This window comes from Saccopteryx bilineata, chromosome 10 (genome assembly GCF_036850765.1).
Source record: "Saccopteryx bilineata isolate mSacBil1 chromosome 10, mSacBil1_pri_phased_curated, whole genome shotgun sequence".
NCBI classification, from domain to species: Eukaryota; Metazoa; Chordata; class Mammalia; order Chiroptera; family Emballonuridae; genus Saccopteryx; species Saccopteryx bilineata.
The window spans coordinates 13,121,042-13,139,023 of NC_089499.1; the positions used below are offsets into that span (position 1 = coordinate 13,121,042).

Sequence of the window (17,982 nt, forward strand, 5' to 3'; positions counted from 1 at the left end):
CCTACTTTTGCCCGCCCTGTATACGCAAGACAAATTAAAATGTAAGAGAAATGAAAATATGTCCACACAAACCCATGTACATGAATGTTCATAGTGGCATCATTCCTAACAGCCCAAAAATACAAACAATTCAAGTATTAGTCCACTGATGAGTGGATAAGTAACCTGTGCTATGACAATAGTATTCTTCTATAAAATAAGGACAAAGCAGGCCAGATAGCTCTGTTGGTTAGAACACTGTCCTGAAGCAGAGGTTTCCGGTTCAATCCCTGGTCAGGGCACACACAGGAAGAGTCCAATGTTCCTCTCTCTCCCACTCTCCATTCCTCTCTCTCGAAAATCAATAATACTTTTTAAAATTTTTAAAAATAAATAAAAAGACAAAGTGACCCTGGCCGATAGCTCAATTGGTTGGAGCATTGTTCCGATATGCAGAGGTTCCCAGTTCGATACCTGGCCAGGGAACAGACAGAAACATATAATGTTTGTCTCTCCTTCTCTGTTAAAAAAAAAAAGTATGCAAAAACAGGAAAAGTGTGACTACATGACATTGTAGATGAACCTCCTCAAACTCATTCTGCAAAGTTGAAGAAGCCAGACACAAGAGCCTCCATCTTCTATGATTCCACCGATAGGACGTACACAGAAAAGGCAAATCTATAGTACAGGGGTCCTCAAACTTTTTACACAGGGGGCCAGTTCACTGTCCCTCAGACCGCTGGAGGGCCGGACTATAAAAAAAATCTATAAACAAATCCTTATGCAGACTGCACATACCTTATTTTAAAGTAAAAAAACAAAACGGGAACAAATACAATATTTAAAATAAAGAACAAGTAAATTTAAATCAACAAGCTGACAAACTAACAAAGTATTTCAATGGGAACTATGCTCCTCTCACTGACCACCAATGAAAGAGGTGCCCCTTGCGGAAGTGTGGTGGGGCCGGATAAATGGCCTCAGGGGGCCGCATGCGACCCACAGGCCATAGTTTGGGGACCCTGCTATAGACAGCAGGTCAGTGGCTGCCTGGGGCTGGGGTTCGGAATGAGGACTCACTGTGAGTGGGAGATCTTAGCAGGGATAAAAATGGTCTAAAACCGATTTATGGTGATGGGTGCACCAGTCAATCAAGTTACTAAAAACCACTGAACTGTATATTTGAAATGGGTAAACTGATGACAAGTAAAATAAAGCTGTTCACAAATTTTAGGTCCTAAATCAGAGTGATGACACTATCTAGGTTTTCAATGATAAAGTGCTTCATTTTATTTATCTGGACTTCAGCTGTAGAAAATGCCTGAACTCAATGTTGCAAGAGTACAGGAGCCAAGATAAACTTTATTTGGACACTTCGAGGCTAGGAAGCCACTGTCTCCTTTCTGTGGAGCCTCTGCAAGGTTGATGAGGAACCAGTTAGGTAATGACACCTTTTCTCCCTCATCCTGACATCACCCCAGATGCAGACTTCAGCCTGGTGACAGTGACTCCCCTCTCTGCAGAACTAGCCCCCCCGCCAGAGCTCCTCAGCCATGGTGGGCGGCCCACAGCTTCTCTGGCTCTGCAGTTCCTGGCCCAAGAACAGATCCATCCAGAGGCACATGGTGTAGGTGGGTGGCTGCAGCGGGGACATATGGCATTCCTCTCTCAGGAAATGCTTTCCAGTAGCCTTGCAGGGGTATGCCAACCCTCCTCCAACTCCCAAGTGTGCTGTTTGGGTGAGTGACTCCTCTTCTGGGAGATTCTGAGGCTTAAATCAGGCACATCTATTCTCTACTTGAACCCAATAATATGGTGTTGTGTCTGCCTGGCTTTCCAGCTAGGACTTCATCCTAGTCCAGGCCAGCGAGAAGCAGCAGCCTTGGCAGAAACCAGGCTGGGCGACAGACCCCACTGTTCCCCGGTGCCCTCTTGGTCAGGACTTCAGGCCCATCTTGGCCATCATCTCTTCATAGACTGTCCAGGCCATGGCCGCCATCAGAGTCCTGCGAAGGGCGCGGGGCACGCTGCCTTGGAAGAAGCCACGCAGCCCATAGTCCTATGAAGGAAACGAATGTTAAAACTCTGTTAAGTAGCAATACAATTAGACACCTCACACAATGATCTTTCTAGGCTTGCTCTATCCAGGGGGACTATTTTCTTAGCTGAAAACCTTTGCACCAGGTTGCTGTGCACAGGGGTGCAGCCTGTGCAGGGCCCAGAGCACCAGGCCCCACATGCAGCTGAAATCCAGACCAACATCTGCTCGCCAGGCCCTGGGACCTGGCTCCAGGATGAAGGAAAAGCTGCCTTTTTGGCAACATCTCAGCCTAGAAAGAGCTTTTTATTATTTTTATTTTTGTAATTTACTGAATATTCTTATTCTTTTCTCATAATCTGGATTGATTTATTCTTCCTGTTGTTAGCATTCCTGCCATTTTCACCTATACTGAAGAACAAATTTCACAATTTCTGATCTCAGGCACAGAGAGGAAGCCGGCAAGTGGAGGTGTGTGAGGAACACGGCCAGGTTCACAGGTATTTGTTTCTACCTGGGGTGGAACAGACACTTGATGCGTATCCTTCCACGTTTCCTCTACAGAAAAATGGAGAAGCCCAGAAAACTCTAAAGATGGAGCTGACAAATTTACTGTGAACAAGAGTACCTTGCCTGACCAGGCGGTGGCGCAGTGGATACAGCATTGGACTGGGATGCAGAGGACCCAGGTTCGAGACCCCGAGGTCGCCAGCTTGAGCACAGGCTCATCTGGTTTGAGCAAAAGCCCACCAGCTTGAACCCAAGGTCGCTGGCTCCAGCAAGGGGTTGCTCGGTCTGCTGAAGGCCCGCGGTCAAGGCACATATGAGAAAGCAATCAATGAACAACTAAGGTGTCCCAACGAGAAGCTGATGATTGATGCTTCTCATCTCTCTTCGTTCCTGTCTGTCTGTCCCTGTCTATCCCTCTCTCTGACTCACTCTCTGTCTCTGTAAAAAAAAAAAAGAGTACCTTGTGGGTGACAACAATACATATTTCTCAAGGGCCAAGTCAGTGGCTTTTAAATAGTGCTTTAGTGCACTCTACAGCTACTGAACCTGTTATCTTCAATAATACCACATGTATGAGAGCAAACTGCTAGAAACACAACAAAGTGTTTGTGGTTTCTTTCTGACTATATTCCCTCCTGGGTCCTGGATCAGATTCTTGTCTCCCAGACTGCCTGATTCAATAGGTCTGGGGTAGAACCCTACAATCTATATGCTTAACAAATATCACAGGTTGTTCCAATGTAGGGCCCCCACCAAAAATCAAACAAAAAAATAAATACCTAAGCTAAAACAAACAAACAAAAAACCAACCATAGGATTTTAGCAGTGGTTCTCAATCTTGGCAACACATTGGAACCACTGGGGAACTTAAAATGCTGATACCTGGGTTTCACACACCCCCAACCCCCCACCCCGGGGCCAGAGAGTCTGAGATAATCATCCCACAGTGCAACCCGGAAATGGGGATTTTTAAAGAATATCCTACTGTGTAAAGAATAAGAGCCACTGCTATTCTAGGGAACGGCCTTAACCACAATAAGAACAAATATTTGTTCTACAGCCTTACTTTGAAGATGATTGTCACAGCCTGACCGATCCACCGAAACTTCACTGGGGAGAGCTGCATGTGAGTTTTGATAACATCTGCAGGCTGAGTTACCAGGGAGGCCAGAATACCAGCAAATACCCCACAGCTGAAATTGACAACGGGAATAAGGGCTGCATCCAACTGGTCTGAAATAGCACAAAGGTGGCATTCAGTTATAAATAAATCTCACATTCAGAGATAAATGATCAATGCCAAGTTGCCCACTAATTCTTCCTCAGGAAGGGTCTGGACTCAAATAAGATTAAGAATTAAAAATTTTAAAGGTATAGCTAATAAGTGCAGATGGAATAATGGAATGAAAAATTCACCTACTGTATTAACAACCATCACATAATTGATTCAGGCAAGAACCAAGGATTGATGCTCTCACACAGAGGATGAAGGAACAGCATGTTTTATATGGACTTATATAGGTTCAAAGTATCTCCCCAAAGAGATACTTACAAATTACAAAGCAAATGAACAAACAAAAAAAAACAATCAACCAAGCAAACAATTGAGTTTTCAGTGGAGTCGCTATCTTATCCACGTGACAAAAGTCAACATCACCCAAAGTGGGTCAGACTGATGTCATGAGCTTCCTGATGTAAGACCCAGGGGACACAGTATCAACTATGTGGTCCTCTTGCTAAAAATGTATACTGAATCTAGTCACAAGGAAACATCAGGAAAAGCCAGGCTAAGGTTCTGAAACTGACCTACACCCCTGAAAATAAAAGTTGCTACAAAGTATACTGCTGGAACAATTGCAGAAATTAGAACTATAGATTGGACTTCAAGGAGCATCATGCCTGCAACTTAAATGGTCTGGAAAAAACAATTATACACTTAAAGAATAATAAAGGTCTGTGGAGTTGGTATTATTCTTGTGGCTTTTTTGTAAATTTAAAATGATTTCTAATACCAAATTTAAAAAAACCTTGTAAAGATGGGCCAAGAAGTTAAAACTGTATATCCAAGTTCCCTTATTGCCTTAACTTTCTACTAAATAAGGCTGTGACCTGCACTGTCACACCTCCTGGTGCCTGGGGAGAAAAAAAAATCTCCAAAACACCTCAGCTGCAGGCGATTGCCACTGTCAGGATGCTGGCACCTCAGCGTTCCCAATTAAATGACCCGGTTAGAAGTCTTCGCTCAGATCATCCACAGACACAGTACTGGACGCAGGGTCAGTGCCTGGCTCTGCTTGGGTGGATGTGCACCCCCACTGATTCTGCCGTGTCTTGTCCAGCATGTGCTTACTGCTGGGGTGGGCCTACCCGATGCCTGGGGTGTGGCACCTTCCTCTCCACCAATCAGAGGGCTCAAGACCTCCTTAACTAGGAGCAAGGCAAGGAAGGTGAAAATAATATTTTTCTTCAAGCTCCTAATCATTTGGCATTTCCCAAACTTGTCTGAAAAAGGAATCATATCAAAAGCATCTTGAAAAATACCAACTCCTTCCATAGCCACATAGCTCAGTTGGTTAGAGCATCGTCCTGAAGCATAGAGGTTGACAGTTCGATCCCCTGTCAGGACCCATACAGGAACAGATTGATGTTCCTGTATTTCTCTCTCTAAAATAATTTATAAAATAAAATTTTAAAAAAAGAAAAGAAAGACACAGACTCCCAGGTCTCACCACAAAGCTTCTGATTTAGGAGGCCTTGGGGACAGGAGGGAGACCCAGCAATCTTAAGTTCAGACAAATGTAGGAGTATTCTTGCAGGACGTATGTAAAAAGTGCTTTATTCCACCCCATTCCTCACTCAAGAATCACAGTGCCCCCCTTTCCAGAGGCTAAGCCAAAAGGGGGGGACCATGTCTGTCTCGTCCACTGCATCCCAGCGCCCGGCTGGCCAACCCGCCACCTGCTCAGTTCCTCCCACCTTGCTAAGGGTCTGGAGCTGCTAAGAGCACAGTCTCCACAAACAGGTGCAGAGAAAGTGGGGAGAATGCGTTTCGGGAGCTCTCTTCCCCACCACACCTCCCCTTACCCTTACCATGGGACACGACGTTTCTGGTCTGGTTGTAAAACATCAGGTAGATTCCAGAAAAGGGTGCATCACGAAGGAGTGTCGCTGTCAGGCCACTGAAGAGGCCCCGGTGCCCCTCGCAGCGATAGATGCTCCTCAGGGCCGCATAGATGCTCCCGTAGCCGTACCTCCCGCTCTGCAAAGGGAACACAGGACCAGCCACTCACGGGTGGCCCTGGGCGTGAGCACTGAACCACGCCCACTTCAGGACAGGCGGCGTTACCAGGGCACCACGTGGCGTTACAGGTTCACACGAGGCTGGGCCTACATACACAAAAGGGTTCTCTGGCCACATCAGCATCTACGTTAGATTGTAAATTGGGAGTTGACACTAGTGGCCACTTGACTCAAGAGCCCACTGCCTCTGCTTACCCAGGCTGCGTCCCTAAAGCAGTCAAACTCACCTCGTAACGTGTCTTGATCACCGTGATGGGCGACATGCAGACCCCTGCAACCGAGCGAGAGCCCACGCCCAGAATGACCGACTCCACGGCCGTGGGGGGGTGGCCTCGCAGGAAGTACTGCTTCAGAGAGTAGAGGGTGCCGAAGTAGATGCCAACGCCAGGGACACACCTCACGATGGACTGCACGGGCCGGCGGGGCAGGGGCAGTCAGAGGAGGAAAGAAACCAGAGGCCCACACTGTAAGATACTGTCCTAACTGGGTTTCCCCAAAGACCCAGGACTGCATGCAAGTATCTGATTTAAGGTGTGGCGGGAACACTGACAGGAGAGAGGGAAGGCAGACAATAAAGGGTGTGTTTTCTAATCAGTTACTGTCATGGGCAGCCTCATCCCTTCCAGGAACTCTGGGCTCAGTGCAGGACATGCCCCAGAGTTACTCCTCCACTGAGGAGCAAGTGAGGTCCAGACATCAGCTCTCATCTTCCACGAGGGTGACCATTCAATCCCTGCCACTTCCAAAGTGAGTTCCTAAGGCCGGAAAAAGCCTTCTGGCAAAGAAATGAAGGTGTGGAGGTCAGAGCCCTGTGGCACTGATGGGTAAGAGCAAGAACATCAGAGCAAGGACATGCTGACAGGCAGGGACACCACCTGTGTCTGCCCTAGAAGCTGCGACACCAACGGGTCAGACCTTGTTAGTGCACAGACGCCACAGCCCCAGGTCCCCATGCAGAAAGAAGTCAGCACAGTATGAGACCGGGTAGGAAGACCACACAGGTCCTCTCCCCTCTTCCAACTCTCACATCTGCTCAAAGGAGGCTACGTGAGGTAGATGAGAAATGGCTGGTCACGCAGGGCAGGGTGCCAGAGAAGATCCGAAAGGCAGCTTACAGGGGACATCCCTTTCCAAAGGCCCAGGAGACTCTCGGTGCGGACCACGTGCAGGAGCAGGGCCAGCATGCCGACTCGTCTGGATCTGAGGGCAGACAAAGCGGAGGCAGGGAAGGAGAAAGCGCTCAGACCACATCCTCATCAGAGGACTCCCCACTCAAAGACACCCCCCACCCCGTGTGGGCTCTTCCTTGAGCACTTAAGAATCTCTACCATGTGTTGTGGAATCTCGGAGTTCCTGTGTGCCATGACTTGACACTTAACATGTTGATCTGTCCATTCAGACTACAAGCAATGGGATACCCCTGTTTAATAGCCTTTTATTTTATATGTATCTTGTACACGTTCTACAGCGCTGAACTCAGCATGGGGACAAAAAAGACACTCAATACCTGCAGCAGTTATGACATAAGGCTAGCCCGATAAATGCAAATGTCACTGAGGCAGATCCCAGGAAAGACCCCATCTAATAACATTACATTACATTACATTACATTACAATAATAGACACAGAAACACAAAACACACACAGAACCCACGGAAGCTGGCCCTGGCCCACTGAGCATCCAGCAGAGTGGAAGTTGACTTAACACAGCCCACACGGTCCGTGTGTGAGAGAAGCCGCTGAGACCAGTTCCTGGGGCCCTGGGCCCGCAGCCTTACCCATGGGCGGGGGGCTGGAGAGCCTGCAGGCGCGTTTTGAGGAGATCCAGGGGCTGGAAAAGGAGGGTGGAGCAGGTGCCGCTAACAGAGCCGCACAGGAAAGCCTTGATCACCGGATGCAGCTGCAGGACGAGAGGACCCGGTTAGCAGCTCTGCCGCCACCACAAACTCACCTCTGGACGGATCCTGCAGAAACTTACTCGGTGGTGCCCTTGTGTTACCCTCCTACTCAGAGGAGGGACAGTGTAGCCTGCAGGGAGCAGGGCTGCAAGGGCTGGCTCTCTGGTCTCGGGGCTGCTGAGCAACATACCTACTTCCATCTGTGACTTATGCCACCAACCACACTTCCCCATGTGTCCCCACAATATAAGTTATTGCTCATCTCCTTATCTTCACAAAAGCAAAATCAACTGAACTCCAGGCTCCCATGGCTACAGGACCAGTAGATATTTACTGAAACAACACAAAGGAAATGAGACCTTAGGCTCTGCCATAATGTAACACATATGTGCCACTTCCTGTGAAACCCATCAACTTCCTTACTTTAAAACTTTCCCCTTCTACTCCCACACATCTCTCTGAGTCCGAAGCAGCTCGCGGAGGGTGCTCTGGACCAGGGGACTTCCCTGGCTTTGCTGGCTCTCCTTTAAGCCAGGACACAATGGTACCGCCCAGAAAGGCAGGACTCCATCAGAAACTAAATGTACGACCCCCAGGCGAACTCCAGAGCCCTCACCTGCTCCAGGATCCAGCCTCAATCACACATGGTCGTGAAAAGCACCTTTAAGAATCCAATCAGGGGCCGTCCATTTCTCCATAGGAAGGACAGCGGTGTTAACCCTTTGAGTAGTATGAACGTTCATTTACATCTTCACTCAAAGGGTTAACAAAAAACTCACTACTCACAGAGTTAAGGCAAATATACCTAGCCTGTCCTTCACTGCTGTGATAAAACCTCAAATGCGTGGCCTCTGGCCAAGCGTCTGCAATTTCCTATTGTTGGAGGATCTTTGCTCCCCCAGGGGTGCAGCTTTCTCTAAGTTTGCTGTGGCTGAACCAAGAAAGAAGGCATGCGCAGATTTCTACAAAAACTATGATTCCGTGAAAGATTTTGAGGAGATGAGGAAGGCCGCCATCTTTCAGAGTGCAAAGTGATTTTGGAATGTGTTCCGTGGAAGTTTGTCACTGACCTGTGTTCCTGAACTATGAAACACACATATTTGAAGTAAGGAATAGTTTCTCTTGCTCAATAAACAATTAAGAAATACTGTGAAGAAAAAAAAACAAATCCAATCAGAAAAGAAAGCCTTCTTTTCCCAAGGAAGACACTTGGCAAGCTCCATTCAAAAAGATCTGCTCTCCCTTCATTATTTTTAAACAAATGGCATAATGTGGTCCTAAAACACTATTAAGATGAATAAAAAGCTGACTTTATGCACATCATGTAACCAAAATGTTTGTACTCTAATATTCGTTTCCCAGAGAGAAGAGCCCATTCCACATTCCACCAAATGAGCAAGTCTCAAGTTATAACAGGCATTACTTAGACCAGTGATGGGCAATCTTTTGAGTTTGGTGTGTCAGTTTGCCAAAAAACTGAGCATCACTCGGGTGGTGTGTCACTTCGAGAAAAACGGCCAACCGGAAGTCCCAGAACTAGACGCTCTGTGCCGGAGTTCTGTTGTTTTGGCCTACAGACCTCGGGCACAGAGTGTCTACACTACAGCAAATGTTTTATCCTCAGCTACTGCACCTGGCCGTGCAGGAGCCGAGGATGAAACGTCCTTCTCGGCATGAGGCCCCATACTTCTCTGGTATGCAGCTGCATCTCATCGAAAATGGCTACGCGTGTCAGTGCTGACACGCATGTCACAGGTTCGCCACCACGGACTTAAGACGGTTGGGGAAAGGACTGGAGAAATTAGATAGTAAATACTGGAGCTTATAGCCACGTTCAGGTAACTTGTAGAAGTAACAAAGGGTGGTGGAATTGTTAAGACAACAAGCAAAACAGCAAACTGTGTACCTGACATGTCCAGGTCAGTGCACAAAGCCCTGTCCCCAAGCAGAGGTGCCCCGCTCCCCTGCTATACATATTCCCGAAGTGCTGTGTTTCTGGGCCTCCTCAGAAACATCGCAGCATCAACGGCCCTTCTTCCTCGCACGCTCGGCCTCTCCCTGCGGCATCTTCTCCTTTGCCTGGAAACAAGCTCGCAAGCCCCCACCTTTCCAGTCTGATGGCAGCTCATCCCTCTCCCTCTTCCGAGTCACTCCTCAGGCCCTCACCACTTGCCATCCAGCTATGGCTTCTCCACTGAACCTGCCCTGTGTGCTCACCAAGACCTGCTCCATCCCAGACCCCGTTCCTGTCTCTGCCCTTCTCTTACATGGCCTCTCTCGTGCATCTGTACCGGCTGATGGCCTCGCCTCTCCATTGTGGGGTTTTCTCTCCTCTTCTGGCTGCCCTGCCAGGTCTCCGTTCCTTTAGCCTGTCTGCAGATGCTGCTGTTCCACTTATCCTCTTATCTCCTCCAGCTGCAGCCTCTCCGGGCGGCCTCACCCTACCCACATGTCCCAGTAGAGCCCAAGCTCTACGTGGATCAGGCCAGGCCGATTCAACTTCCTCGTGCAGTGGGAGGGACACTCCTGCTTATCAGCAGGGCTGGTAGACTACTCTCGAGGCGGCTATGAGGATGCTACTGTTAAGTGCCACGGGAGGAAAGACACGACCAACACAAATTAGTTGCAATAATCACATAAGCAATTTGTTACTCACAAATCCTTTTGGCGTGCCTGGTACAGCTTGAGGGAGCCCCATCTGTGTGCTCCTCTCGGCTGGCTTTGGTCAGAGCTCAGAGCATCATGGAGACAGTCCACATCAACATTGGAGTCTAGGTGACTACTGCAGCAGGGGGCCCCTCAGCTTTAGTACATTTTCTGGCCAACGCCTTCGAACAAGTGTCAATTTACAGATTATCACCTCAAACCACCTTTTTGGGAGTTCCTTGCAGGGAATCCCCTCTATGTCAATCTACTGAAATGTTTACATCAAACCACTTTTAAAGATGTTCTTATTTACATTAACTTTGTAACACCAAGCCACTTTTTTTGTGTGTGTAACAAGAGACAGAGAGAGGGACAGATAGGGACAGAGAGACAGAAAGGGAGAGAGATGAAGCATCAATTCTTTGTTGCGGCACCTTAGGTTGTTCATTGACTGCTTTCTCCTATGTGTCTTGACTGGGAGGCTACAGCAGACCGAGTGACCCCTTACTCGAGCCAGAGACCTTGGGCTCAAGCTGGTGAGCCTTGCTCAAACCAGATGAGCCTGTGCTCAAGCTGGCGACCTTGGGGTCCGAACCTGGGTCCTCTGCATCCCATTCCGATGCTCTATCCACTGCGCCACGGCCTGGTCAGGTAACACCCAACCACTTCTTATCTAAGTATAACTTCACACACATACTAACTTGGGCCCTGCTTGAAAGTCAGAGTCTGTTTATCACATTACAGAGTTATGGCACCAAGCCACTATATTAATTCCTATCCAAATGGCATAACTTTATTTAATTTTAATAATTATTTTTAATATCATTTTAATTACTTTTCTATATCTTCCATATTTTTATATTTCTATATATTTAATTACTATGACCTTATATTACTACAACACCACACCCACACCACACCATACACATGCAGGCAACACCCACACCCCCAGCATCTCTCCAGACTCGCCATTCCCACACCTGCTCCACCTGCCATTGGCTCACAGGCATCTCAGACTCAACATTCCAGAATGGAAACTAGTCAACAGTTCTCCACTCACTTCCCTCCACTCCAATCAGGAGATAGCCCCTGGAAATATGGGAGACGATTCCTCAGTCTACCTACTGCTACAAGACCAGGTGGTGCTGATGACCCCTCACCCAGAGTCTGCCCCGCCATCCATCCAGCGGCCTCCTGTGTCATGAATCACTAGGCCCCATCTTTGCTCTCAGCCTCCTGCTCTCCACACTCAGCAGCTCTAGCAGACTCTGCCTTCCTCACCTCTGAGAACTCTGCCCTAGTTCCTCCCATGTCCAGTCCCCGAGGGCCTGTACTTAGTTAGACTTTATCTTTATCTGCACCCGAAAGCCCCCCTCCCCAGTGCTTCCACCACACCTGAGTCTACCTCCCTATGCCTGAGGGTGCAGGGCCGGAGAGACCGTCACTCCTGGTTGTACAGTCATGGTGGCACCTCTGACTGATCCCGGAGCCTGGTGCGCTGCAGGCGCTCAACTACCATGAATGAATGAATGAATGAATGGGCTAACAGGAAACATGCACATGGCTCTCCCTTGGGCATAATCCCACAGGATCAAGCTCAGTGGGCCCTGCAGGCCCCATCACCAGACAGGTGAATGTCCCTGGGCTCCCTGCAGCCCTTTGCTCCAGCAGGGCCGAGTTACAGCCTCTGAGCAGTTCTACCAGGCGCTGCTTCCCCGGTACCCTCACAGGTTTTATAGAAAATTTGATTTAAGGCTGCTATCCTCCACACACAGACATCCTCCCCCATTAAAAGAACTTTCTTCTTTATGCCTTATTAACATAGCAACATGCTTGGACATTTTATTGGCTCAATAAATATTTGTTGAGTATATAAATAGAGCCCAAAACTTTAACTTTATAATTTTCCAGGTCCATTAGCACATAGCAGATGCTAAATATATACAATGTGATGTAAGAACGTCCAAACCTTTAGAGAATTCTTATGAATCTATTTGAGCCACACTGATAAGTGTCTGAGAGCAGCAGCTCGAACGCTGCCGAGACCGAGTTTTGCAGTTCCTTTGATGCATCTGGAATTCAGGAGGGAAGTAAGCAAGATGGCAGGATGGTGGGAGAGAGCAGGGTGGGGACTGAATCACAGGATGGTTAACAAGATTGGGTGCTCTCTCTTCACAGTGGTCGTTCCAAAGGTGTATTAACCCACAGGCCCAAAAACAACAGACAGGGCTTGTTTAAGGCAAAGATAAACCTTTTACTAAATAAATTAGAAGTCTGGGGCATGACCACCCACCACAACCTGTCCAGTTAGAACTTATTATCAGATCACGCCGTGAGGTTCCTTTCCACAGAACCCCTTTTTGTGCCCACAATCAGCAGTATAGGTTACCTTCTCATTGTTAAAAAAAAAGTAACAGGTTAAGTAATTGTTCAAAAAGTCTACACTTTTCATTTTGAATAATCTTAAAATCTTATTAATGGTGAATAGCATATTCTTTGGGGACCTATTTGATTTTTTTCTAAACAAGCCCAAAGTATTTCAAGGTAAATGAGTAATCCAGTTTTTTTCCCCCTGAGGGATGGGTAGGGCAAAAACAACCAGACAGCACTACACACGTATACCAAGAGAATAAGTAGCACTTAAATAGTGAGCAAACCGGTTCCCCAAGCGAAAAAAACAAATCCTAAATCCAAATGCAATTCAATTGTAAAACCAGTAACGCTGGAGGGCTCCACTGGAGGGCCCAGAAAGAGAACCAGGTAAGCATCTTTCAAAGATGCAAACGTATAGCTGCCTTCGCCTTTTAATTTTTTTTTTATTTAATTTTATTTTTTGGGTATTTTCCCGAAGCCAGAAACGGGGAGGCAGGCAGACTGACTCCCGCATGTGCCCCACGGAGACCCACCCGGCACGCCCACCAGGGGGCGTCACTCAGTTGCGACCAGAGCCATTCTAGTGCCTGAGGCAGAGGCCATGGAGCCATCCCCAGCGCCCGGCCAACTTTGCTCCAATGGAGCCTCGGCTGCGGGAGGGGAAGAGAGAGACAGAGAAGAAGGAGAGGGGGAGAGGTGGAGAAGCAGAGGGGTGCCTCTCCTGTGTGCCCTGGCCGGGAATCGAACCCGGGATCCTACACGCCAGGCCGACACTCTACCACTGAGCCAACCGGCCAGGGCCTGCCGTCGCCTTTTAAGAGAACAAAAAACAACATCCACACGCGGAACCGGGCGAAAGTAGCTCCAAACCGAGTCCTCAGAGGGAGCACTGCTGCAGGCCCAGGGTTCTCCCTACCCTGGGCCCTCTCTCCCTGCTCAGGGCTCTCGGGCAGGTCGCAACCCAGCCTCCACCCACAGTATCTGCAGCGACTCACCCCGACAGTCCCCGTGGACGCGCCTGCCCAGCCCCTCCTCCGCCTCCACCAATAGCAGTCGGCGGCCAGACCACATCAGCCAATCGGACGTCTGGGGCGTGGCCTCGCGACGCCGGCCTACCCCATCTACTCTCCGCGGGCAAGGGGCTGCAGACTGAAAAGGAGCTCCCTCTCCCAGCGTGGAGCGATCTCAACGTGTCCGCCTCCCACCTCTGTCACTCCAGGCATCCAACTCTAAGCGACGACCCGTAGCGTTCGCACCTCGTTCGGAGCGTCACAGGATCGTGCCCCCGACTCTTCAAGGCCCCGGCAATTCCGCCCCTCTCTACCCAGATAACACTGCAGCAGCACGACCTTTGCTCGTCGGTCCCAAGCGGTGGGCTGTATCCTCTCCTCCCTCCCCTTTCCCTGGCAAGTCCCCAAGTCCCCGAGGGCCGCTGACCGCTGGCAACCTCCCCGCGCCGGCAGCCCCGGACCCCTGCCTTCCCTTCCCCTCGGTTTACCATAAGCGTTTCCACCCTGTCTCCGACATCTTGAGACTGCAGCAGCGCCGGGCGTGACTTCTCAATCATTGGAGGAGGCTGTGCACGCACCGGGCTCCGGGGGCCGTCGGTGGGAGCTCAGGCCCGGCCCTGGCGACTCTGGAGGAGAAGACGACGCGACGGCGGTAACCCGACGACGTTGCAAGCCGGGGGCTCTCTACGTCTGCACCCGTCAGGCCGGGACCTGCACGGTCCGGGGCCGCGCGCGTGCCTCCGGGATGCTGTAGGAGCCTGCACCCGGGAACGACTTGCGGCTTCTCACTTGCTCTGCAGCCACCGCGGCTCTGCTCTCCGGCACATTCTGCCCGGACTTCAGAACTGGAGACGATTAGGCTAACTGTGCCGGGTGGGTGGGGAAGGTCGCAGGAACTAGATGGAAACGTGGGATTTCACTTCCGGGGTCGGCCGCAGGTGCCCCGTAGCGCCACCTGGTAAAGACGTCCGGAACTGCAGGGGCCCCGCTTTCCCTGCCTCCCGAGTTTAGTTGGCGCTGCTGCAGGGAATTTTGTTCTGGGGACGAAGTCAGCGTGTTTACCGTCGAGATACGGTAGGCAGCAACTTTCTGTGGCGCTTAGACACTTGAAATGTGGCTGTTATGACTGAGGAACTGAACTCTTTATTTTATTCTCATTAACATTAAAAACTGAAGCTGTGTGGAATACTCTTCTGTTAAACCCTTGAGTTTTGGGAGGCCCGCATTTCCCTTTAAGTGCTGAAATGTGAGCATCAGAATAGACCACGTGCTTCAAATTATCCACACACTGGATTTCTTTCTTTTTTTTTTATTTTTTAAAGAATAACCTTACAATTTTTTTTTTTTTTTAGTTTGTTCACTCGGGACAGTTTCTTAACAAGCAGTTTTTATATGCATAACTATTTACATTAAATGCAGCAGTTTTAAAATACATAACTTTATTTACATTAAATGCACTAAAACAACTCAAAGAGCATGACAAAATTGCAAAGTTGATGCCGTCATGGGACTTGCTTCCTAGTGGGTAATAAAAGGCAACATTAACTGTTGTACTTCCCTATCCCAGGTGCTGTTGTAAACGTTTCTCTGTTTTATCTCTTCTAATACTTACTATAATACATATGTTATCTCACTGATAGTTCAAGTTTTCATATTTTACCAACTGCACCCATATTATCCTGCATAGCCTCCCCTCCCAGCCAGAATCCAATGTAGGATCATATACTTATTACATTCGTGGTCCTGTCTCTTTCATCAGCTTCAATCTGGACCACTTCTTCAGCCTTCTGTTGGCAAGCATATTCTTCACATATGACACACAACCAGACACGCCCAGAACTAAACTCTAGTTCTTTCTATCCTACTGTGCAGGGCTGCTGTCACTGTCAGCTGCCGCATGGTAGATAGGTGGCATCAGAACACCGCTTCATAACCCTGTGTAACCTTCTCACGTAAATCAGAGCGGAGCACCGAACATTTCAAGTAAGCTGCCCAAAATCACACGGCTGAAAAATAAAATCACAAAATGAAATTTGCCCTTGCTGCTTTTACCCTCCATTGGATTGGATCCTTATTGTCCTCACCTGGTCACTTTACCTCAGAAACTTCAGTCACTCAAAACAAAATGCTTTTACCTTATATACAAAAACAAAAAACCCAAAAAAACATTGAAATCAGAATTATAACAACATTGAAAAGTGTTTGTGAGAAACTACTTTCCATATAAAATTTCAATAAGACATTTTAATTCTTTCATCCTGCTGTGAAAAATGTAGCACAGTAAACTAATTTGTAGTAAAAAATAAAGTTGCTCCAAATCACACCGCTGGCACAAAAAAATAAAGTTGCTCCAAATCACACTGCTGGCACAAAGCTGTGTGCTGTGCATTTTTCATTATAGTAACAATAATTAATCTTTTATGCATACAAAGTGGTTACGGGTTACAGATGGGACATCAGGCAGTTATGTGAGGCAGGCACAATAGATGGCAGCATTGTCACCATTGTCATCGTCCTTATCTTACACATGACTTCCTTGACGCCCAGAGTACTTAGTTTAGACTAGCTGATAAGTGGAGGACCAGGGCCCAGGACAGGACTTCTGAGGTATCCCTTGCAATGTCCCCTCTGGAAGGCCTGATATGGTTCAAGATCAGAGGTACATCCTAGTTTGCTGCAAACCAACGCAGCTAGTAATTCCGGGTCCTGAGTGAGAACGGCGCGGAATAAGAAATAAACTCAAAGAGAAAAAGGATGGGATTGAGAGGCCTCTGCAATGCCTTTAGCTTGCAAGAGAGCATCTCCACCCCCAAACCACTTTATTTATAGAGCAGAGTAACGTCATTAGCAAATCAAAGAGACTTTTTAAACATAGTCACATTTCCAAGGCAACCCAAGAATTCTCCTAAGTGCAGAAAACCCTCCACCCTGCATAACATCTTAACTTCACAAAACGAAGAATAAAAAAACCGCTTCCAGGCTCTCCAAGGGACATGGAGGAAAGGACCAGTAGGAATAATCCAGCATCACAGCTGACATGGAAGTGTGGAGGAAAACTTAACCTTTAGCAACTTAAGCAAGCAAGTGAGGCAGGCGGTTGGGCAGACTGTCAGCTTACTGCCAGTCCCCTACTCTGCTGTCTCCCCAAGATCTAAACCGCAAGGACCCTGTCAGCTTGCGGTCCCCAACACTAGTTCACAAGTGTCAGCTGTTCCAAATGGTCTTTGCTGGGTCAGAGAAAGAAAAATCCTAGTAGCCGCAGTCAGGCAGCAGGTAGAAGAGACTCTTCCCAAGCCACACACCAGCCACAGAGCTGGGCCATACATTTGTGTCCAAGATGGTGGCCCCTTCCAGGTGGCTGGCTGCACTCAGAGTTTTGTCCTCCTGAGCTCAGCCTGCTCCAGGCTAGGCAGTGGGACACCCCAGTGGAGGAGCACAGGGCACATGTGAGAAGACCGTGAACTTGAACTTGCTGGCTGATGCAGGAGGCAGCGTGGGACGCCCATGGCTTTGGAGGTGCGCTCCGGAATTCCAATTTGGCAGCCACTTAGGTTAACAATAATCATCTGAAAGACTCTGAAGATGTAGGAGAAAATGCTGGTTAAGTGGCCAGCTCAGAGTCAGTGTCTAAAAATGGGGAGGTCCCTCTATCCCCTTCCCTGTATCCCTCCTGATTTCAACTCAGCAAGGATTGACTGCTTCTCTATGCCAGTGTGAAAAAATAGAACAGTTGAATTTAAGAGCACATATATAATATAAAATAAAACTACAAGATACTGGATAAGAAAAGTCAAAGAGCTAACACTCAGATAACTGGCGGTCAAGGGGAAAGAAGAGAGACACCCATATAATAATTGAGAGGAGAACTATCTGAAAGAATACTGGAGCCCAATCTTTCAGGGTTCAGGAAGGCCAGCAGGGCGGGAATGGCACAGCACGGGCAGGCGTGGGGAAGGTGGGGAGAGGCGGACAAGGCTGGCTTGGCTGGGTTTTAGGGCCTGTTGAAGAGTTTTTTATTTGTTGTTGACAATCAATAACCTAAAATTCTATTTCAAGAGGCTAGAATGAAACAGCAAATTAAACTCAAAGCAGATAAGCTAAAGGTAACAGCAGAAATTAATGAATAGACAGAACATCAACACAGCTATATGAGCACTGGAAGCTGGTTCTTTGAAAAGATGAGTGAAATCGGTAAGCCCCATAAAACAGATCAGGAAAAAAAAAAGAG

The 17,982-nt window shown here is 48.2% G+C and overlaps 1 protein-coding gene across 4 annotated transcripts; it reads right to left on the reverse strand.

Annotated features, from left to right (window-relative positions):
* Positions 1–1,240: 1,240 nt before the first annotated feature.
* On the reverse strand, positions 1,241–15,995 carry SLC25A38 (solute carrier family 25 member 38). Of its 4 annotated transcripts, none has more exons than XM_066244894.1 (7): positions 14,243–15,935; positions 7,606–7,727; positions 6,943–7,027; positions 6,055–6,234; positions 5,618–5,786; positions 3,594–3,760; positions 1,241–2,038 (listed from the first exon to the last, which is right to left on the reverse strand). In XM_066244894.1, the coding sequence occupies exons 1-7, from the start codon at positions 14,309–14,311 to the stop codon at positions 1,916–1,918; spliced, it is 915 nt and encodes a 304-aa protein (XP_066100991.1). In that variant the 5' UTR covers positions 14,312–15,935; the 3' UTR covers positions 1,241–1,915. The 4 variants fall into 4 exon arrangements, with proteins under 4 accessions (XP_066100991.1, XP_066100993.1, XP_066100992.1 ...); XM_066244896.1 differs by lacking the exon at positions 14,243–15,935 and adding an exon at positions 10,382–10,438; XM_066244895.1 differs by lacking the exon at positions 14,243–15,935 and adding an exon at positions 9,993–10,278.
* Between the last annotated feature and the right edge of the window lie 1,987 nt (positions 15,996–17,982).

Bases quoted from the DNA above. Each gene is read 5' to 3' on its own strand.
- SLC25A38 (XM_066244894.1), bottom strand. From the start codon at position 14,311: ATGATTGAGAAGTCACGCCCGGCGCTGCTGCAGTCTCAAGATGTCGGA. The intron at 7,728-14,242 runs GTAAACCGAGGG...CTCGTCCTGCAG, and splicing joins ACAGGGTGGAAACGCTTATG to CTGCATCCGGTGATCAAGGC. The intron at 2,039-3,593 runs GTAAGGCTGTAG...TTTCCTTCATAG, and splicing joins CTGTGACAATCATCTTCAAA to GACTATGGGCTGCGTGGCTT.